General features: G+C 35.4%; 2 protein-coding genes across 3 annotated transcripts in view; one reads left to right on the forward strand and one right to left on the reverse strand.

Moving 5' to 3' along the window:
- The window catches only part of GALNTL6 (polypeptide N-acetylgalactosaminyltransferase like 6), a 1,204,984-nt gene that overhangs the window by 143,434 nt on the left and 1,036,879 nt on the right, over positions 1-24,671 (forward strand). The window lies entirely within an intron of this gene.
- LOC123848093 (protein S100-A10-like) lies at positions 5,132-5,706 on the reverse strand. Its single transcript, XM_045880138.2, has one exon. It carries the CDS (start codon positions 5,667-5,669, stop codon positions 5,376-5,378), a length of 294 nt encoding a protein of 97 aa, XP_045736094.1. The 5' UTR covers positions 5,670-5,706; the 3' UTR covers positions 5,132-5,375.

Genomic DNA, 24,671 nt, shown 5'->3' on the forward strand with positions numbered 1-24,671 from the left:
CATCTCTACTACATTAAGAACTGGGGCTAGAAAGACTAAATATCTAGTTGAAAACATCAAAGTATATTGGGAAAGATAGGAAACATATTATGAGATTCATATACACATTGCAGAAAGAGACACGAGTAGAATGTTATGAAAGAATAGAAGAGAGGCTTTCCAGAGGAGATTTCATTTAAATTGAGTAGGTCACACAGTGATCTGGAAGACTGAAAAAATATTCCTCTCTTCAGTCTTCTTGGATAAATGAAAGGATATTCAAAGACTGAAATTTTGTTGTAATGATTTGGATTTCAACTTTCACATGAAATCTACTTTTCAAGTCAATGAGCAATAATTACAAGCCAGCTACGTGTCAGGAACTGTGCTTGGAGTTCATCTCAAGTAGTCTTTGGGGTTAGTTAATCCGAGAGACCAACGAAATTAGAACTTCTTCATAACATAGTATATTATCTGTGGCTGTGTAATGTGAAATTAATGAAAAAGGAGGCCATTAGACTGAGGTGGGTCTAATGCTGCGGCAGCCTTTGTAAGCAAACCAAAACCCAACCCTGTAAATGCCTCAAGGTTACAAAGTTGAAACCCAAGGACAACCAGTTACTAACAGCCAGCTAGGTTTTAAGCTTTAGCCAATCAAATAATTTCCTCACATTTCCGCGTTTTGTCTTTATATATAAATGTCTCCCCTGGCTTCAGTCTGTGGAGCAGTCCTAACCACTTCCAGTTTTGCACTTGCCAATTTGAATTGATTTTTGCTCAAATAAATTCGTAAAAATTTTAATATGCCTCAGTTTATCTTCAGCGGTAACAAATTACCACACGTGTAGTAGCTTAAGTGATGTATACTACTACATCTGTAGGTACAACTGTTCTGTGTTACTGTTTCTCTAGTGGGAAGTCTGTAAACTGCTTATCTGGGTTTTCTGCTTCAGGGTCTCACCAGGCTATATTCCAGGTGCTGGCTAAGTGTGCAGTATCATCAGAGGCTCCATTAGGGAAAGATCAACTTCCAAGAGTCCTCAGGCTGTGGCAGAATTTGTTTCCTTTGGTCATAGGGCTGAGGGTTTCAGTTTTTTACTCCTGACAGTCCTGAGCTTCTAGAGGACGCATGGAGTTCCTTCTCAAGTGGGTTACTCCAACATGGCCCTTTACTCCATGGCATACTTCTTGAAAGGTAATAATGGAGATAAAGTAAATCTGCCAGCAAGACAGAATCTTGTACATAAAACATGATTATGGGAGTGACCTTCCATCACCTTTGCTGTATTCCATTAATTAGAGGCAGGTCACAAGTTGCACCACACTCAGAGGGAGAGGGTTACGCAGAGGTGTGAATACCAGGAGGTGGGAGTCACAGGCGCCACCTGTATGTATTGTACCTTAGAATTTGGAAAGCTCTGTAGGCACTTAGCTTAGCCTAAGCGTTTAGAAGGTTTTCCTAGAAGAAATGGAAGTTCTATGAATGAGGTTCAGGAAAAAAAAAAAAAAATTGGCAAGCAAACGAAGGCAGGAAGGGCATTCCTGGCAGAGAAAAATAGCTGGAGCAAAAATACTGATGGGCAGACAAGAGCGCGTCAGGAAGGTCCAAGTGAACGGTGAGACATGGCTCAGGAGGAAACTAAGGATCAGGTAGTGTGGAGCCAGAGATGCTGTGCTTCAGGGCAGGGGAGAAAGACTCTGACCAAAGTAGGAGAAGTGATTGGTTTGTAAAAACTCGAGTCAATAAGATCACTTAGGAAGAGAGTTCAGTGATCCTGTCAGAGGTAATGGCCTGAATTAGGACCAGGACAGTGGAAATGAAGGAAAACAAAGAGATTGGCAAACCTTTAGGGAATGATAACAGGAAATCAAAGTGTATTGATTAGTTACATTCAGAATTCAGGGAAAATGAGGTGTCTGACTTCCTTTTAGTTTTCTGCCTTGTATATAGGATAAATTATAGAGACAGCCTTAGACTAGGGATACTGTTTTTTTAAAAATTTTAATAGATTTTCTTTTTGCCAATTTAAGTTACATATCTTTGTTTTAGGATTGTCTTCTGTGATTAGGATTGGGAAAAATCCCTTTGGTAGCCATCTGAAGACATATGTTTTAAAAATTAATGTGGAAAAGACATCTTGCTTTTCTTTGCATTGATACAGGTAACTAAGGGGGGGAAAACTCTGGGCTGCTTTTACTTAAAAGGAAGTATTTCCTATCGAGATGTGACCATAATAGTTAGATGAACAGCAGTATAAAATACTTTGACATAGCTCTCATGTAATATGCTTCCAGTGTTTATGCAGCCAAAGATGTTTTAACATCCACTTTAAAAATTTTTAATTATAAAGCATCTGAAATTTTACAAAGATAACATCACTGACTCGCATGGGCCATAACTAAGATTAAACAGATGTTAACATTATGCTTTATTTACTTCACATCATTTCCTCATTGAAAGAAATAAAACATTAACTTCATCTCAACACCCTCATCCTTCTTTCAGTGCTTGCTCCCAGAGTTAACTCCCAGAGTTAACTTTTACATTAAAAAAAAGTTGCATATCATAGCTAATTTTTACATATTTTATTGAATATTTATTTCAAAAAACAAATATTAAATATTCTGTTTTAAAATAATAAATAGTATGATGATGTACTTGTCATTTTGTAATGTGATTTTCTCATTTAACATTGTGGAATGTTTTTTTTTTTAATTTTTATTTTATTTATTTTTTTTAATTCCATGTTTTTCTTTAAGTTTCTGTTTGGTTGTGGGTCATTAGGTGACGTCCAAAACTTGATGTGAAGGAGGTAAATTTTTTGAGTCCTTGAATATTCCACATAACATTTGATTAATATTTTTGTCAAATATAGGATTCTAGGTTGAGGGTAATTTACTCTCAGAACATAAAATCATCACTCTCACTGCTTCATGAGAAGCCTGAGGCCAGCCTGATTCTGATTCCTTTGCAGATGACTTACTTATTTTTTTATTTTATAAAAATAAATATATAATGTATATATGTATATATAAAATAAATTTATATATATATATATATGTATATATGTGCATATAAAAATTTCCATCATGTTTTATGTAGATTCTGACTCAGAATGCCATCATGTGTGTCCTGCACATTTATTTAGTCATTTGCTACTAAAATCATTAGCCACAGAAAAGGTAAAATTTTTATACTATTTTTCTAAGAAGTCTTTGTACATGTCTCCTGTGTACATGTGTTAGAATTTTTGGAGTTTAAATTCCTTGTTATAGAATATCTAGATTGTAGGACATGCATATCTTCAACTTGTCTAGAAATTCATAACACTTTACCTAAGCTTCATGAATATAAATGAGTTCCCATCTCCCACATCTTCACCAATGCTTATTATTATCAGACTTATAAAAGTTTTATCATCTTATGAATGTGAAATAGCATCCCATCGTTATTACCATTTTATTTTTACCTGAAGACTCATGAGACCAAACATCCTGTAATGTATTTCTTGACCTTTTGATTTCTTACTCTTGAGAATCTCATGGTCTGTACTTTTTACATTTATTTTAGTTGAGATGTGTGATTTTTTCTTTCTGATTTGCAAGTTATTTATTTATTTATCTATTTATTTATTTATTTATTCATTCATTTTGCAAGCTATTGTTATTTTCTGGACACTAACCCTTTGTTGTCTATAGGCTTTACAGTTTCTCCTTTTTGTGTCTTTTGCTTTCAATTTGTTTATGATGTCTTTTTTCCCTCTTAAGAATTCCCTCCATTGAGATTGTTAAAATGTCCCCCCATATTTCTTTCTGTAGGTTTAGTTTTGCTTTCACCTATGTGTCACTGTTTATTCTGTTGAATGTTAGGGAGCCATGTAAATTTTCTTTGATCATAAGGGGTAGCCATCTCTTTCAACACAATTCATGGAATAATGCAGACTTTTCCTCTGAAACAGGAAGAGGATCTAGTATTTCCTTTCTGTTCCATTAAGCAAATGCCATGCTTTTCAAAAGAATTGTAAGTTCAAAACAAGGTATTCTATCTGATAAGCTGTGTCCTTTAAAGTTGTTCTATTATTTGAGATTTTCTTTGCTGTTATTAGCTATTTACTTCGCATTTAAAAAAGGAACCAGCTTACTACATTTTAAGGATAACATTTGTGGAGTTAGGTTGGAACTGTTTGGAATTTATGGAGAATATACCATATCTTTTCTTATATTTTTCAGTATTATTTTACAATTATTGACATGTTTTGCATATGTCATAATTAGAGTAAATATTTTGGTATCATACATGATTCCTCTCTTCTCTCATTCTTTACACATACTGCACCAAAGTTTTCCCTGTTCCATTGGGCTGTACATAACTACCCCATCACCTTTCTCTTCTCTTTCCTACCACTTCCTCTTAACCTTTAGATCATTCTGCTCCAGCAGAATGGTCTTCTTGCTAAGAGAAGGTGAAAATCATATTCCTCTTTCAGGGATTTTAAAATTTGTGATCCCCTTTGCTTGGAATGCCACCCCTTCTCCCTAGCTGATCTTTCCATAGTTGTGTCTCTCACGTCACTCAGGTTTCAGCCTGACTGCCACTGTTATATGTAGGTCTTTCTTCATATTTCTTTGGTACTTCTGTAAATTAAGACACCCTCCCTCATCCTCTAAACATTCATTTCGTGCTTTTCTTAATTTCAGAGTAATTACCACTCACTGACTCCTTTTAGTACACGATAACATTCTCAATACCTAGAACAATGTCTGACTGAGTAGCAACTCAATAAATGTTAGTAGAATAACTGTAAGAATGAGGGCATCTACTCTTAGGTATCATAAAATTGTTATTTTTGACTAGATTTTCTCTCAAATTATGTTTCATAATTGTTCTTGGAGAATGAAAACATAATCGATGTCTGAAAAACAATAAATCTTTAATAAATATTTAGTCTATACCAGGTGGTGTTCTAAGTAATTTATATTATGAATTCACTGAATCCTCACAACTCTAAAGATAAATACCGGGGTAGGCAGATAGTCTCTCCTCTGCTGTCCTGCCCACTGTTCCCTTGTGGTGTAGTCAATAAACTTCTGTCTCCTTTAAATGTGTGTATATATCTATATATACACACACCAGTATTATTTTTTTTTCAAGTGAGGAACTAAAAAAGGAATTTGTTTATTGAGGGCAAGAGGGTGCAAGCAATATAAAAATCAAAAGCTTATCTGACTTCTCTTTCTCTGCTTCTCAAATGGGGGTTGGATTTTATTTGTACATTTCTGAGGGTCCCCATCTGCTCATGGAATCCTTTATACAGGGGGAAGCTGTGGGACAGATTCCTAAAGAGACCCTTCAGGAAAACTCTCATTGGGTGGGCGGGAGTGTTGCTTGATGTTGCCTACTTCTTTCCCTCCTGCTTCATGTGTATTACAAAATAGTCATTGCATGCGATGGTGAGCCCAGCAATTAGCAAGAAGAAGCTCTGGAAGCCCACCTTGCCATCTGGGCACTGGTCCAGGTCCTTCATTATTTTGTCCACGGCCAGAGGGTCTTTTTGATTTTCCAAAAATCCAGGGAACTCCTTTTCCATGAGTACTCTCAGGTCCTCCTTTGTTAAGTAGCCTTTATCCCCAGCAAACTTGTGAAACGTGAACATCATGGTTTCCACGGCGTGCTCCATTTGAGACGGCATTTTGGTGAGGTCTGTTGAAACCTTGGCCCAAGGCACTGCGGGGACGATTTGCACACCAGTATTATTATTACTTCCTCTTAACAGATGAAAACACTGAAGTCAGGGAGTTTTAAAAATGTGCTCTTGGTCATTTAACAGTGGAGTCACTTGAAATCAGTGAAATCACTGCATTCTGGCTCCAGAGCCTGCAGGCCACAACACAAAAAGAGTGGTCTTAACAGTGATTGCTGGTTTTCAGTATGGGAAATAAAATGAGGAAATAGCTGGAAAATTTTCAAATGAGAAGACTAGTAAGAATAAGTGAATCTTGGGGTGCCTGGGCGGCTCAGTCGGTTAAGCGTCTGCCTTCAGCTCAGGTCATGGTCTCAAGGTCCTGGGATGGAGCCCCACATCAGGCTCCCTGCTCAGCGGGGAGTCTGCCTCTCCTTCTCCATCTGCCCCTCCCCCAGCTTATGCTCTCTCTCGTGCAAAAAGAACTAAATAAAATCATAAAGAGAATAAGTGAATGCATATTCATGTACTTATGTGTGACAATTAGCTTTTCCATATCCCCTTAATGATCTCTTTTACATTTTTATAAAAGAGAAATAATAGGAAAAATTATATCTTTGAGAAAATACATCATTAATGTACTCTACAATTCATAGTCTCCTATTTTTCTTACAAAAACTTCACTATCATGGGATACCTATTTGCCATTTTATTTTATACTTGAAATGTTAAACAATACTCTATGCATTAAGATTTCCTCTATGTATTTGGAGGTGCTTTGGGGGCTCAGTCAGTTAAGCATCGACTCTCGATTTGGGCCCAGGTCACAATCTCAGGGTCATGAGATTGAGCACTACATGGGGCTCCACGCTCAGCAGGGAGTCTGCCTGAGATTCTCTCTCTCCCATTCCCTCCCCCCCTACCCCTCCATCTGCTCCTACATGCATGCACGCACATGCACTCTCACCCTCTCTCACAAATACATAAATAAATCTTAAAAAAATGATTTCCTCTGTGTATTTGATATCAATTTTTTCTTAAGGAGCATAGTAACTCTTATTGACTATATTCACTGGTTTCAACTCCAGAGATAATTCCTTATATTTCTCCATATATTAGCTGCATTAAATAATCTATAGTATCCAGACCAGTCATTTCTCTGTGACATCTTCTTTTCCTTGCAGGTCTTTAAAACCTTCTCTCATTGGGCCCAACTTGTCTGGCCATCTTTGTCCCCACTAATTCCCCACACCCATTTTTTTTTTTTCTGTATTCAACCCAGTCTACTTACTTTTCCAGAAACACATCTTATACGTTTTAACCTCTGTGACTATACTGAAATCTTTTATCTCATTGGTATGGCTTTGCCATTCTTACTCCCTTGCAGCTATTTGAATTTTATTAGTCTTTAAAAACCCAGTCATATTCTACATCTCTTCCATAAAAGCATGTCTCTACTCTATCTGGATAACAAAGTGATGCTGCTAGGAAAAATAGTCACTGGTATTGTAACAGTGCTGTATGATGACAGATGGTAGCTACACTGGCAGTGAGCTCAGGGTAAAGTATAGACTTGTGGAATCACTATGCTGTATACCTGAAACTAATGTAACATTGTGTGTCAACTATACTTCAGTAAAACAAAAAAGAAAAAAGAAAGTGATGCTATCACATATAGGGGTGCACACGGAAGGACTGGCAAAAATATCAGCAGTATTTCAAACAGGTTCCTTTACTCTGTCACTGGTTACTCATATTACCTTACTCACATTCTGTGCTTTCTATGCACAGGCCTTTCTCTATATTTTCTAGTATCGCTCATTGAATGAAATCACCAACAACAATACTGGCCAAAAATACAGAGTGAAATGCTTTATTGTAACAGGACAGTATTATCTTTTTGAATTAGTGCTTTCATTTTCTTTGGGTAAATACCCAGTAGTGGAATTACTAGATCATATGGTATTTCTGTTTTTAAATTTTTGAGCAATCTCTTTACTGTTTTCCATAATAGTTACACCAATATAGTGACAGATGGTGACCACATTTACCATAGTAAACATTGAGTAATGTATAGAATTGTCGAATCACTATGTTGTACACCTGAAACTAACATAACATTGTATGTCAACTATAGTTCTATTAAAAAAGATACAGGGAGAAATCTTTTATAGATAATTTTTTCCCAAGAGGTTGTCTGTGGTTGTTTACTGTAGTTTCAGATTTAGTCTCAACTTATATCTTTTACTTTCCTTTTTTTTTTAAAGATTTTGTTTATTGACAGAGAGAGAGAGAGACAGCAAGAAAGGGAACACAAGCAGGGGGAGTGGGAGAGGGAGAAGCAGGCTTCCTTCCAAGCAGGGAGCCCAATATGGGACTCGATCCCGGGACTCCAGGATCATGACCTGAGCCGAAGGCAGATGCTTAACAACTGAAACACCTAGGTGCCTTACCTTTTACTTTCAGTTGAGTCTTCTCCATTAGCTTCCTTGGAGGGGGCAATATATTGCTGGTTTTGCTGATTCTCCCCATTCCCCGCTCCCTCCCACTCACACATCCATCTGAGGCCCCTAAATCCAAGTCTGTGGGTGAGATGCTCTTTCTTTCACAAAACATTTCTGTCTCAGTTTAGCATTTGGTTGTCTTCTGCCTGTTTCTTGTACTAAACTGCAAGCCAATATCTCTCCTCTAGAATCATTGTATTCAGAGGCAATGTGTATAATATGATGGAAGCAGATTTTCTGAGTTTAAGTTGTGGTCATGTGATTTTAGCCTCATATTTCTTATCTATAACTAATGTATACCTTACATAGATATGGACTGATATGTGCTCCCAATGAAGTAAGTACATAAAAGCACTTTATGAAATATGAAAAATTAAAATGTTAACTGATTTGAAAAATTAGCCTGTCTTCTTTAGAAAAGTCTGTAGAAGAACCATGAGAGACTATGGACTCTGAGAAACAAACTGAGGGTTCTAGAGGGGAGGGGGAGGGGGGATGGGTTAGCTGGTGATGGGTATTAAAGAGGGCACGTACTTCCTGGAGCACTGGGTGTTGTACGCAAACAATGAATCAGGGAACACTACATCAAAAACTAATGATGTAATATATCGTGATTAACATAACATAATAAAATTAAAAAAAAAAGAAAAGTCTGTAGCACAAACTTCCCTGGTTTTCATTCTTTCCATTTATACATAATTTTATGCATATCTTTGACATATAGTATATATGGATTAGATCCTTCTTGCACCAAAAAAGAGAGAAGTGCAATAAATATGCAATTAGATGCAAAACTGTGCCTGATGCCAGCCTTTGATTTGGTTAAGGGAGGTTTTTTCCTCAGTGCTTATCAATATTTTTTTGGTGATGTTTTTGCATATGTCTTTAGTGGAAAAGTCTCTTGAGAAGTACATATCAAGTGGCCTGCCAGCCCTGTATCTTTCCACAATCCCTCAGCAATGCCATTTTGCCTGAATTGCTAGTAGATTGCATTCACAAAGAATTTCCTCCATCCTGCCTGCAGGTGGTTATTAAACTACACCTTGCCATTTGCCAGTGGCTGGACATCCTGCCAACTTTCATTCTTAATATAGGTCTAGCCCAACAGAGTTTTATTGAACATCCTTGATTGCATTCATGCAGGAATGTATTCCATAATGTTCTTGTTGACAGTCCTACTCAGGATTTACTGACACTTTGGATTTATAGAGGAAGTTGTAGATACACCATATGATAATCACTTTCCTGTTTACTGGTATTGTAGTGCTGATTTTAAAATACTTTAAAATTTTCAACTGTTGATGACTGAAATTTCAATTGTATAGATTAGTGTTAGAATAAAAGATTATATCCATCATTGTCTTATGTGAAAAAAAAATTGCCAGAGATATACTGATAATTTTGTTTGAGGTTCCTCAAATTTGAATCTCAACTGGACATTATAAAATATTGGAAAGGAGGGGGACAATGGGGAGAATTATGCTTTATTCATTCCTAGTTACCTTTCCCACTGTGTACAACATATTGTAGCTACCATCTGTTCAGTATTAAGAGTAAGGATACCCATTATGGATGAAGCTGAAAAAATATACAGTGAATAAAAATCAAGATACCCAATTCACATTGTATATTGTTAGTTAATGAAATTTATTTCCAAAAAGCATCATTTTAGAAAAGTCTAATTATATTGTTATTCTAACCATTATCAGCTTTATTGTTATTAAATGAGAAATCATAACTGACAGAACCCTCTTTTTAATCAAATGCTTTTGTTACAGAATATCTTGTTGCAATTCATGAGAATTATTTGTATAAATTGTCTGTTCGTAATATATTATAAAGCCTTGTTTTTCACGTAAGAGATTTGTTGCAGAAAAACACAACACAGTTGTGTTCATGGAGGATACTTCAACACAGTTAAAGATGATTTTGTATGGGTGACTTTAAATAATAATGAGGAAAACTATGACTGTTTGTGTGAAAACTACATCTGCTTTGCTAAATGTATAAATTGTATAGATAAACACTAATATAGTATCTTTTATGGCATTTATTTTCTGTGTGTCCTAGTGACTACTGTTCTGTCAAGGTTTGCCACAACGATTTTGGAATTGCAATATGCAGCATGGCACATGTCTCTTCTACGCAGTTACCCGGTGAATTGTGTTGGTGGAAACTGGGTGTTATAAAAAACAAAAACAAAAACACTCCAAAAAACAAAAACAAACACACACACACACACACACACACACAACAGAGAGAGGGATTATTGACTCTGTTCATTACCAACTGTGAACAGCTGCACGGGGAAGCGGAAAGCCAGTCGGCCTGCCGAGCACCTCTCTGAGACTAAAGCCATTTGAAGACAGGTCGGAAGCCGCAGGTGGCTGAGGTGTCTTGTCTAGACAGCGGGGATCTCTGCACAGCTCTTCAAGGAATGGGCACAGCACTTTATAGAGAGAATGTCCTTCCAGAGTTCTTGGCACAGTTTCATGGCATGTTTCTTTTATGTATGAACACTACATCAAAAACTAATGATGTAATGTATGGTGATTAACATCACATAATAAAGAAAAAAAATGTAAAAAAATGAGTAAAGAGAAATAAAACAAAAGTAAATAATAGGATGTTTAGAGAATGGAGTAGAATGCTATACACATCTAAGTTTCGAGAACTGTAAGAAAACATGGTGACATTCCCCAACCCCCATTTTATAGCTAAGTACACAGATGTCCAGAGTAGGTGAATAAACCGCATCAGATCGCACAGTTAGATCGTAAGAGATCTGTACTTTGTATCCAAATTTCTAGTGTCCATATTCAATACCTTTTCCAGGTGTATTATTAAATCCTTGCTACTCAAGATGTTGTCGGCAGACCAGTGGCATCGGTATCATCTGTCAGTTTTCTAGAAATGTAAAATCCCAGCCTCCTTCATAGAATTAGAACTAGCATTTTAGCAAGATTCTCCATGTGATGTTTATGTTGTATTAAATCACTAAGGATATGTTTATGTGTGATAAAGGTGGAAAATTGTGCGATACGTACAGTGGAAAATACTCCCTAGATCTCCCACCCATTATAATATTCATCCCATTCTATTGTTAAAGATATTCATTTGTTTGATTTTAAAAGATCCCTTTTTTATTTTAGTTTATATTATTTAAGATTTTATTTATTTATTTGACAGAGAGAGCAAGAGAGCACAAACAGGGGGAACAGTAGAGGGAGAAGGAAAAGCAGGCTCCTAGCTGGGCAGGGAGCCCGATGCGGGACTCGATCCCAGGACCCCAGGATCATGACCTGAGCCAAAGGCAGACACTTAACCATCTGAGCCACCCAGGTGCCCCAAAAGATCCTCTATTTTAATATAGTAATTTCAGCTTTTAGATAAATAAAAATACAGTATTCCTGTTTTTCAGTAAGTATAATTGTAACTTTATAGAAAGGACCTATACTGCCACAACTTTTAGTTTCTGATTCCCAAAATAAACATATATTAACAACACACTTTATTTTTTTTAAAAGATTTTATTTATTTATTTGAGAGAGAGAGAATGAGAGAGAGCAAGCACATGAGAGGGGGGAGGGTCAGAGGGAGAAGCAGACCCCCTGCTGAGCAGGGAGCCCGATGTGGGACTCGATCCCGGGACTCCAGGATCATGACCTGAGCCGAAGGCAGTCGCTTAACCAACTGAGCCACCCAGGCGCCCAACAACACACTTTAATTACTAGCTTTCATATGAAAAATACAAACACATGTTTATTATTTCATTTTCTGTTGATTCTACTACTTTAAGAGGTAAAGATTGAAATTAGTTTTATCAGTAGGAAATAGTTAAAATAAAATTCATTGTTATTAACTCATTCAACAAATATTAATGGAGTGTATACAGTATGTTAGGCACTGTGCTAGATACTAAGTTTATTAGGGACTAATTGAGACTATTTTATTTTACACAAGATTCTACAAAATGATATATTTTGCACTGTATATTAGCTTGTTTACTGATTTATCGTAGTTCACAAATTATTATAATTGGAAATGAAATGCAAACATTACCTTGATTTTTTTTTTTTTTTTTTTTTTTTTTAAAGATTTTATTTATTTATTTGACAGAGAAAGACACAGCGAGAGAGGGAACACAAGCAGGGGGAGTGGGAGAGGGAGAAGCAGACTCCCCGCCGAGCAGGGAGCCCGATGCGGGACTCGATCCAGGGACTCCAGGATCATGACCTGAGCCGAAGGCAGTCGCTTAACCAACTGAGCCACCCAGGCGCCCTACCTTGATTTTTTAAAGATACTCTGTCTCTAGTCATAATTATTGGCACGGTGTTGGTCCATAGTAGCCATATGACCTATGAATATCAAATTTACTATTTTGTCTCTTCATCATGTTCCTTGACATAGAATTCATGATTTTAGAGACTTACAGTTTTTCCCAACAGTTACTCAAGATTAGGTAATCAATTATATCTGAAACATCCAGTTATATTATTTCAGTCATACAATTTTGAAACACTACAAAGATTATTTACAAATGTCATTTTAGTCTCTTTAAAGTAGGGTTTTTCAAATTTTATAATTACCAGAAAGCTTTTTAAAATTCACATCCTTGGACTATGACTAGATTAAAAGTTGCTAAATCTTCATTGTTAAGTCTTCAGAAGAGTCTGTACTTTGGCAATCTTTTCAGTTTATTTCTGTATACAACTGATGGTGGAGACCCATTGGGACAAACAGACTAGAACATTTCAGATCAAGACATGATATAACTTCAGTTTCTTGAATACCTATTGGTGAGACAAGGTGGATGAAACTGAGACTACAGCATTATTATGGTCTGTGATTTATCATTGAAATGCCTAAAACTTTATGTAACTATTAGAGGACATTAAGAAAGTAATTCTAAAATAAATTAGGAGAGTGAATGCATTTGCAGAGGAGTTAAGTCTAATGATACATTTCTTTTTGAGTGAAACCAGGAAGGGGTTATGAGTAAGAAGACCCTGATTTTAGAGTTTCAATAACAAAATTTCTCATTTAGGAGCTCTTAGACAGAGAAGACTATGATACCAGTTTATGTAAATATATGGGTTTTGTTTTTGTTTTTGTTTTTGCCTATTCTCAGTATCCAGTTACTCTTTCAGTCTGCCCAGTGGCAGCCATGCAAAACTGTGACCTTGAAATTTGACTTAATTTCCCCTTGTTTTCTCCATCTAGCATTTATTCCCTAAGAATGTTCATTGTATCCCATTGTTCCCAAATCCTGGTGAACCCTCCTAATCCCAGCAGTAACATCTGGTCTCCAAATACTCTAGAGAAATTTCTGTCATGTTTTTTCCTGCAAGGAATAGAAGCTTCATGTCTCTTTTTCTCAGCTTGCAAGATGCCAGTAGTAGATGGACTAAGGTGTTTGGGGAGTGATGTGGAAAGTGCTGGAGGACAGGTTCCAGGTTCCATTTATAACTCTGACTTTTAGTGTCAAAATCCTTGTAACCCCAGAGTAAGAATAGATGCTTTGAAACACAGGGTGTTTTTAGTATTATTTTCTGTAATTAAAACATGTGAGCAGGTGTCTAGAGTTCATCCTGGGTAGCAATACAGCCAGGTCATATATTGGTAAAATAGGAGTAACAACAGAGAAAACAAAGGGCTACTCCACAACAGACTATTTATGACAAGGTTATAAGATGGAACACACTGATTCTTTTATTTTGATGACATTTTATCTTGTGCATCAATATTTTGGAGAGAAACGTAGGTAGAATCCTGAATCCATAAGATGTGTGAATCCATAAGAATCCACAAGATGTGTGGTCTACTGGCTTAAAAATTCCTAGTCAAGTGTATAGATCAGTCTGGTTACTAACAGTTTTGCTGCTTTATTGTTTTGGTACCTAAAAAGTAAGGATCTTTTTCTACATTTTTTAGGAATGAAAAATGATAATGTTCACGCCAAATGTGGTCTTCATGTTGAAAACAAAGGCAAGAGTAAATGAAGGGATAATAATAATATAAAAATAAGATTTGCCATGGCTAATCTGCAGGAATTGTTCTAATTGTGGATAATCTGGCATTATTGCATAGAAAAATCAGACAAAATTTATTTATCTCCAGGTTCAAATACCAGTTCCTTAAATTAGTAAGGGGCTTGCTTTTTGATGAACAAAGTGATGTGTATACAAATAATGGCTCATGGTGTTGGCATAATCAAATGTCCCTTTTCGTTCAAAATCTGTCATTTAATAGAAGTTTGAAGACAAGCCAAGTACAATATAAATAGACCAAGTGGGTACAAAAACCTGTTCTGTGCTTGGAAAAGGTGTGGAACATCTGTTCAAAATAGAAAGCACTGGTTCACTGACTTAATTGGAGGTGTCCCAGATGCTAAATTTTAGGATTTTTTTCTGCTTCAACAGTTGATCTGTTTTTCCTCTCAGGTTTTTGTAATTAAAAAATGCAAAATTTGTATGAACTTGACCTTTGTGAGGCCAAGAACTTTTTTGTACGATGTGGATCATTTCCTTTTATGCCAAAAGAAAAAAATCTATAGTGTTCTTAATACAAATAGTCTCAAGAAAGTATTCTGAATATAGTAATAAATCACTTTATGAAACATTCATTTATGCCTGTGAGTTAACAACACCATCTTTTCCATAAAAAGGCTGTTATGACCTGAACTTGTTAGAAACCCAGAACAATTATATAAAAATGACAGAAAATATATTTTTTTAAGATTTTATTTATTTGACAGAGAGAGAGAGAGACAGCTAGAGATGGAACACAAGTAGGGGGAGTAGGAGAGGGAGAAGCAGGCTCCCAGCTGAGCAAGGAGCCTGATGTGAGGCTCAATCCCAGGACCCTGGGATCATGACCTGAGCTGAAGACAGACGCTTAAGGACTGAGCCACCCAGGCGCCCCTAAAAATGACAGAAAATATTTTAACACTTATCATAGTAGAGCAAAACCAAAAACTATCAAAACAGGACATAATTGATTCATCTGCAGAAACAGTTTCCTGTGATCTTGTGTTTCTTTATTTTTGCACTTGAGAAGAAAGCACATTTCAATGATGAATAAAAAAAATAAATATTGAGCTTCTATTTGCTGACACCACTGAGAAAAATAATAGAAGCCATCATGGTAACATCATGGAATAGGTAGCACCCCAGGGCTAACAACAGATTTCTAACAATGTCAGATGAAACCTTCCAGTTGACCCTGCATGATCACATTTCACAATATAAGTACCTGATAAGAATATCAAACAATCAACAACAACTTCTAGACTTACTTTCTTAGTTATGGAGTGAAAAACTCCACTTCAAATACTCCTGGGTGGAAGAATGTTCCCTTCTTCAGTATACTCGAAAAGTACTGAGAAGGGGACTGGGAAACCTTACCTCAAAAAGCATTTGGTGAATTATTAAAATTTAACTTAATTTCTGGGATAAGAGTCTGGCTTTAGAGAAAGCAATTCATTGTTGAAAATGAGTATAATAAAATAACATTGGATTTTTGTAAGAATCGCTATTGTTATTTTTGATAATATTTTAGAGTTAAAGCTCAGAAATTTCTCATTCACCTATTGTTCCAATTCAGTAATTCTATATGACACAGCTTCTTATTCTTTAAAAATTTACTTAATTAATAAATGAAGAGGTATTAAGAAGGACCTGTTGATTCCATAAAGCTATTAGTTTCTGGATAGTAATACAGCTTTGACCCCACAGAAATACAGCTTTTACCCCACTGAATATAAATTCAGTTATAGAAATTTGCTTTGTGTGTGTATGTTTACACAATAATTATTCATTTCCTTACATATCTAATCCCCTATTGTAAAAATTGGAGTTTTCTAGAAACCCCAAAAATCTTGCTCTCTTACTTAGTCTCATTATTAAGCAACAATATGTCTCTGAATCTTTAAAATAGATGCATTTTCATGGATAACTGACAGATTTCCTTCTAGATACTTGTATTTTTCTTGCTGTTCTGTCATATGTCTACAAACCTGGTTATTATTTCCAGAAGAAAGATCACTTTTTTACATGGAAACTTCAAAATGCATCAGTGATGTTGACTAAAGGTTGTTTTTGATTTGCTTATTCATTTAAGTTTTTGAAGCCTGCACATTTCCTTTCAATAACTAGTGAAGGTCCATGCATTAGAAATTTACCACTTTCTTGGTCTTTTTCCTTGCCTGCCTAGTCACTCCTCAGTCTCCAGTCCAAGGCAACATTGAATGTGAAATATCTCAGGTGTCTCTCAGCCACACCTCTGGCACCAGCTGCTGAATGCAGAATTTCTGTGGTCTCTGCCTCATTACTTGGGGCACTACACTTGATCCACCTTTTCTACTATAATTCACCTACTTGACATTTCCTTGCCTAGAATGTGTAATGTCCCCTTACCCATGAAATTATGGTAAATATTGCTTGCATGAGATGTCAAGAGGCACCAGTTCAGATTTTTATCCAGTATGATATCATAAGGATATTGCTTTGGAATTCACAGAAGAAATCCTCTATGTAGGTGTGAATTAAAAGCAATGTTGAATAAATACAACCTGCACATTGCATTATAATTTAATTTCAGAAGTGAGAACTGAATTTGTGACTAACCTGAAGATAAGACACACTCTTTCTCTTAAGACCAGTGCTCAGATTCAAGAACAGGGAAATGGAAGAGAAATGAAGAGGAGCAGTATTTTTATAACCATCACAATGAAAGGAGCAGTGGCATTTCGTATCTGGGAAAGCTAGTTATCATCCTTAATACTGAAAGTGAAGGAAGAAATGAAAGTCATAATACCTTTGAAAATTCATAGCTTATGGATATGATGGCTACAGATTAGCAACTAAAATGTGAATTGATAACATTTTTAATCATTTCACGAATTTATGCTCATAAAGAAAGTTGACTTATTTATAAAGGCAAATAAATGATTCTTACAGAAGCTTGTTATTTCACAGTTGTATGGGAAGAGGTATCTTAATTTGACATTGACCTCAATCTCCTAGTCATATTCCCATGCAATTAACAATAGATATATAGGAAATCAAATAGAGTCTGCCAAATTTGATAATCTGGCAATTCAGCTGTAAACAATGAACTTTTCTTCCTTTGCTCTCATTCAGGAAGTCAGATATTTATAACTGAAAGGATTAATAATTCAATCCAACCCCATAATTGACTTGCTTGATTCATAAAATTCACTCATAATCAAATGTATGTAATAAGTAGTAATCTGGTGTTATATTGCATTAACTATTATTGATTCTTGCACTGATGATTTTGCCAAGTGCTAATCAATGTATTGATTTTTTAGAAGAGCCATAAATACATTTCTTTCCTGTAATAATAAAATGTTTCATTAAGGACATTTAGCTGCTATTCTTATATAAGAGGAGTAAAATATGTAAATTCATAGTGATTTTGATTATTTAAATATTATTCTGTTTATAAAATTGTTAGAATGCTACTGAATGAATCCTATGAAACATCAGCATAGCCTTTTTTCAGTCTCATTAATTCATTAGAATATGGTTTTTCTGTGTGTAAGGTCCAACGTCATGCAAACTGTGTTTAATTACTTCACTACCGACTTATTGAGATGAAAGAGGAAAAGACTGGACTACATCCTGTATACATTTAGACTTTTTAGTTTTTCTTTTTAGAAGAAAATTCTGTTTAATTATTGAAAACAAATATTTAATGGAAGACTTTTATTTATCAATATCTAAGCTAGGTTTGGCAGAGTACAGATAAGTAATTATTTTTTTAAAGATTTTATTTACTTATTTGACAGAGAGAGAGACAGCGAGAGAGGAACATAAAAGCAGGGGGAGTGGGAGAGGGAGAAGCAGGCTTCCCGCTCCCGATATGGGAGTCGATCTCAGGGCCCTGGGATCATGACCTGAGCCGAAGTTAGACGCTTAATGACTGAGCCACCCAGGCGCCCCCAGATAAGTAATTATTAGATCCATGTCCTACCTACTAAGAATGTACAAATCTAAGGGGGGGCACCTGGGTGGCTCAGTAGGTTAAGCATCTGACTCTTGATTTTGACTCAGGTCATGATCTCAGGGTCCAGCTCCCTCCTCAGAGCAGTGTCTGCTTGTCTCCCTCTCCCTCTGCCCCTCCCCCTGCTCATACACACACTCTCTCTCTCTCATAAGTAAATAAAACTTTAAAAAAAAAAGAATCTATAAATCTAAATGGGATGCAAATTTACATGCATGAAGCAATAGAGAGATGTGAATGCCGTATTTACTAGTAAAGGTGAATATGGGAGTATATTGTACAGTTCTAGGTAGATATCCAGTAAAGAAGCTGTGAACTTTAGAGCCTCACAATCAGATGTATGTGTCCTGGATTTGTTTTTTTTTTCCCTGTGTGGTCTCAGATAGGTCACTTTACTTGTCTAAATCACTGTTACAATAGTAACAGTAATCAACCGATTTCATCTAACTTTTTTGTTTGTTGTGAGAGCAGATTTAAAAATTTCATCAAAAACATACTGTTAGTCACATACAATGTGTTTGATAAGCATATCTCATTATTAATTATGAAAAAAATAGAAGAAACAGATAAAATTGTGTCCTCAGGAAAGGCAAGGGAAAAGGAAGAACATTTAAGGTAAATCTTAAAATTGCTGATAGTCAGAGGGAGGATATGGAGAGGGAATGGAAATAAGAATGTTTCATCAAGAACGATATGCTGACTCATCTCTGGATTCTCACATTACCACATGGTAGATATAGCAGCTGTTAAATGAATGACTAATAAAAACAAATGAATTAGGAAAAGACTAGGAAGATAATGTGCCTGTATAATATAATCTTCAGAGGCAAAGCAGTATAGATACTAAAGAGCCCTAGAAGCTCTATACAGGTAAAAGGAAAAGTACAATCTGACAGGCTGACAGAGGATCCCAGACTAGAGAAGAAACCAGTCTAATAGCCATAGTGCAGTTGCATTAAACCAAAGCATTTATGCCATACAAGAAAGTTTATAATTACTTCATAAGAATGTGATCTTGTAGAATATAATGGATTAAAACAAAAATAACCTAAAGAGGGGCCCCTGGCTGGCTCAGTTGTTTAAGTGTCTGCCTTTGGCTCAGGGCATGATCTCAGGGTCCTGGGTTCGAGTTCCACAATGGGCTCCTTGCTCAGCAGGGAGCCTGATTCTCCCTCTGCCTGATGCTCCCCCGTTAGTGCTTTCTCTCTCTCTTTCTAGTAAATAAATAAAATCTTTTTCAAAAATAACCTAAAGAATCAAGAAAATTGTCAGTATTTGATGAGAACAGAAAAATAAAAATTTTAAAAAAATGGAGTCAGTATCAGGAGTCAATAATCTATAGTCACTTCAAGATAAATGGGATCTATATTTACTTCACTGTAATAAGAGAATTAAATATAGGTCTATATAAACTAAGAAACAAATATGGGTTTGGCTAAAATAGACATGGGTGGTTACATGGAACTGGCAGGCATAGCAATCTATCTGTATCATGAATGAAGCTTGGCTCTTTGTTGAGAGTCATTGTAGAACTCTTGGCCAAACAGGTGCTGCATTTTTTCCCCCACAAGTACTATTTGATCATCCTGTCTGAAAAATTTAGCATATGTGATACTAGAAAACCATTAACCTTGCAATAAAGCCAATTTCTCCAGACATTCTTCCCTTGAAATTCAATACATTTCCCCCCTTTATGCTCAGTGAGTTTTAATTTTTATAAGATGCCAGACATAGAGGGAAAAAAAAGTCCTTTTTGTATCTTTGACAGTAGGGGAGAACTTTAAAGCCAAGCAGCCTTTATATTTTCATTTTTTTGGGTGAATGCCAATTGTAGTCACCACAGTTTGAGTCTCCATGACAGCTTTGAGGAAGTTTTTTACACCATTGATCCTTCAGTTGGCCAGACTACTTTGGTTGTAGCTTGGCAGGATTTCCTACCTTTGAGAAAAGAACCCAATTTAATAGCCTTTCCAGCTACTTCTGTGACTCTTCACTCTCTAGAAAGAATTCATTGCCATTCTTGCTTCAAACTGGAGGAACTTTTTCCACTGGAGACCATTCTAAGAAAAGTCCACAAGGAGATGTGTATGGTTTTGTGAGTTCTTAAGAAAGTTGTGAAGGTTCTTTCACTTTTATATGGACAGTATTCAGTAAACATTTAAAAGGAAGGTGACACTTAAGCAGGGAAGAAAAGGGAGAAGATAGGAAAACAGACATCTATTGAATAGAGTTAGAAAAAATAAATTAGTGTGGATTTAAACTTATGCTTTATCCCATATATAAGGCCTATATTCTATTTTTTTGTAGTTATTAACACTCATGCTCAAGCTGTTCGGGGAATGTTTGAACTCTTTAGTATAATTTTATTTCTCAGCTTATGCGATAGCAATTTTAACACACATACAGAAGTATAGCACAAATTTTTAAATAACTTGTAGAACTATAAAGACAGAGAAAATGAGAGAAGGAGCTATACTATATGCAGAATAGGAAGCTTGCTGTCCGAATCTTGAATGACATTCTGTATGCTGTATGGTCATGATATTTTGTATTTTTCCATTTTGTCATTAACCTAATAATCCTTATTTTACCTTAGTCTTAAAACATTTTTTTTTTTTTTTGCATGTTAGGTTTTGTTTGAATCACTCTGTGATACGGACACGGGGACTGACTTCATATGAGTTTATTTAATTCTAAGATTCCAAAATCAGAAATGCAGTTTTACTTCTTCCATTGGATCAACTAATTCTCAGTTTATTTTCCCCAAAGTTACATAGCTGTGAAAGGAACTTTTGGAAATCCTCTGTAATGACTTTCTTCTTTATTTCGTCTGAATCCTTTGGCCTTCTTGCTCTCTGTCTTTAATGTTCTTTCTGCTTTCTCAGAAAAAGAATCCATTGCTAAAAGCCTTGGAAGAGAATCACTTCTGGGTTGATGTTTTACTTGAAGTTCAAATCCATAAATAGACCCTCATGATGTCTATAAATTTCTTCCTACAGGTAGACTTTTTTAATAGACTACTTTTGACAAGTTAAGAGGTTATGTTCTTCATAATAATGTTTCTTCAGAATAATGTTCTTCAGAATAATGTTTTGATAATACATTGTTGTTTTTATAATCACTAAATTGCAGAGTTGGTACAATTTTCTCTTCTTTATATTGACCTCTTAAATGAATAAACTTTCTTCTCCAATTCCATATTTGAACATGATCCTACTAGAAATTATATAATCTTACATCATAATCTAAAATGAATTACAATAGAACTCACACTAATAAAATGAAAATACTTTCTGGAATTGATGTGTAACTTATGATACTGGCAATCAGTGACAAGTGAAAATAAGTATCGTTTTAATTATGAAAAATATGTTGTGTCAAAACACAAAATAAAGCATCTCTTCAAGGACATATAGTTTTTATTTATAATATGGAAGATGTCTGTGTATATTCATGATTTGTAATTCTACCTCATTGTTAATTTTAGCTTTTTAACATTTTAGGGAGAGCATTCAGATGCAATATTTTATTAGAATTAGAAGAAATTTATTCAACCAAAACATTCCTGTTATACCTAGAGTTTTTGCTAAACAATACAAAGGGTAAGAGATTTATGTCAGAGCCTCAAAATCTAAACTTCTTGAATAAGATTAATTTTAGGTTTTCTTAGTGGATCTCCACTAATACACTTGGTATGGGTCTCTGTATCCTTCACAATAAAATGAGAGTGTTGCACAAGATGATTTCTAATGGTATTTTCAGAGAAAAAAAATTATTCTTTAATCCTTTGTCTTGGTCAAGAGCTTGTGACCTTGAGCTACTTATAAATATTTTTATTGATTCAATATAAATCAGAAAATACATTTCTAATCTTTGTTAGATAGGATTTACATTTAAGTTTCCTTTTGGGTGTGAGAAGGAAAATGCGTCGTCATATGGGTTTCTAACTCTCCTTGATCCATCTCTCCACTAAGGTCTAACCTATAATCAGTTTTAACCTTCAGATGATATGTAGCCTTGCATTATACAAGGAGATTCAGAAAATTGTAATCTCACTTGTGCCAAATAATTTATCTTTTGTTGAAACTAATTGATAAATGGTATCAGTTAAGTACCCGGCTATCTGTTCCTTTTGAATGTTTTATTTTTCTTTTCCCTACAGCCTGTTCAAAGTTCTTTTTCAATCAGAAGTGCAAGGAGAGTTAGAAAATATTAATGGCAAGACAATGTTTACTGAATCAAAAGTAATACCTGGATAAATGCCTCCTGAGAAGATAGTTGGAATGTGAGCTCTCCCATCCAGACTGTTAAATTTTAGTAACCAGCTGAAGTCCTCTAAGTGAACTGAATATTTAAGGAACATAAAATGTCCCCTTCACAACCAACTCTCCAGACACTTAGTGTGTTGATATTTAGATTCTAAAATTTATATCAAATAGCATAATTGAAACAGATGCTGATTATATATAATTGGCTAAGAATTTGCATTAAAGACTCTTGGGTGCGCACTCAAGCATTCATATGTCCAATAAGAGCTACTTATGGGGATATTCTGATCTGTCTAGAACTATTACTTTTTTCTCAAAAGGTTTTAAGGTATAAGAGAAAAAGATTAATAGATGAAGCTAAAGAGGAACAGCAATGCAGCGAAGACTATTATGAAATATAAAAATTTGATATGACTCCCAAGTTGTAACTAATATCAAAGTTTAAAATCAATGTCTATTGATCCATGTATCCATTTCCTTGGAGTCTCTATAAAGTGCATAGATATTGATGTTAATATTTTATTGGCATATATAACAGACATACACTTTTCTTCTCTGTTGAGACTTTCTCTGTTCTTAAAGAACTTAAAATAATAGCAGGACATATAGAAAGTGATATTTGCTCCTAGATCTTTGGGAAGAGCTCATAATATATAAATATACTATTAGAAACAGGATGAAAGATACACTTAAAACGAAGAGTGGCCCACATTTAATTGTTACTGAGTCTGATATTATTTCTGGGTCAAAGTTTTCTTCCATATTTAAAAGCATTATTTTGTTTTTGAAGGCATGTATTTATTTATAGGACTTTTGCTTTTTATTATAGCGAACATATAAAGTACTTGGAATAAATCTTGAAACAATCACAAGTTATTTGACATCATGCTGAGAGAAAGGCATATTAATAAATGTTGCATTATGTTTATAAAGACCATATTGAGAAGAAAACAAATTTGCTTTGTTGCATTAACCTAATAGTATAAAGAGGTTATGATATGTGTAGGAGCTTAAAAAATATAATTAGCACTTTGGGAAATGTCAACGCAAAACAGTAGTTCAAATAGAATTTCAGAATATTTCAAGGCTGATCTAGTATCTACTCTTTGCTTTAATCATTAGAAATCAGAATTCTCACTATAGCTGAACAATGGCTATTTATAAAACCAAAATGTAAGAGTTACAAAAGATACAGGTTATTTTCTTACAAAGATAAGTTTAAGAAATAAAGCAAAAGTTAAATATCTGGGAAAATAACAAAAACAAACAGTGCTAGCTAGCTAACAGTTAGTGTTAGCTAACTAACGCTAGTTAGCTTAGCGTCCTGGTGGCTCAGTCAGTTAAACATCTGCCTTTGGCTTAGGTCATGATCCTGGAGTCCTGGGATCAAGCCACAGGTAGGGCGCCCTGCTCAGCAGGGAGTATGCTTCTCCTTCTCCCTTTGCCTCTCTCCCTCCCCGTGCTCTCTCTCTCTCTCTCAAATAAATAAATATAATCTTAAAAAAAAAAGAAGTGCTAAAAAAATAAAAAGGTTGGGTGCTCTGTGACAATATTGTTTATTTGCTGCTTTTATTATAATTTCAGCATTTTTTTTTCTCTTAAGCACTTTATGGGTAGAGCTTTCCAACCCTGCACATGCACATTGAGAGATACAGATATTTTGGTGTATTTTATTCATTTTCTGTCCTTAACTAAGAATAACGTGCTATATAGTAGGCACTCAAGAAACCTCATAGAACTCATATTCTCATGGGACAGACTGAAACGTGGTAGACAAATGAGAGACTATCTCCGCAGATTATGTTCATGTTATAAGAGAAATAAACTGGGAAAGAAGATGACCTGCCTGGATGGGATAGTCAGAAGGCCTCTTCATTGTCAGGAGTAGGATAGAAGAGCTGTGCAGAGTCATGAGAACTTCCATGACAGTGGCAGGAGTTAGTGCAGAATGCTGGAAGAAGAGGACTTGGCATGTTTGAGAGACACGAGAGAGGCTTGGAGATCTGGTCTAGGATGACCCTGGGGTGTTGGACAGGGACAGGGAGGTCCTTGTAAAGACTCAGGGAATTTTACTAAGCATGGAGGGAACAAATGAAATGTCCTAACCAAAGGAGTGAAAAGATGTATTTTATATTTTTAAAACTGCTCTGGCTAGTCTGTGATAATGGATTAAGATATTGGGAGATGGAAAAGGTGAATAACTGGCTATT

Source organism: Mirounga angustirostris, unplaced genomic scaffold, assembly GCF_029215605.1.
Source record: "Mirounga angustirostris isolate CCGP_5_RB_7025 unplaced genomic scaffold, mMirAng1.0.hap1 SCAF_2, whole genome shotgun sequence".
Taxonomy (NCBI): Eukaryota; Metazoa; Chordata; class Mammalia; order Carnivora; family Phocidae; genus Mirounga; species Mirounga angustirostris.

Coding starts and splice junctions, on each gene's coding strand:
- LOC123848093 (XM_045880138.2), bottom strand. CDS start 5,669: ATGCCGTCTCAAATGGAGCACGCCGTGGAAACCATGATGTTCACGTTT.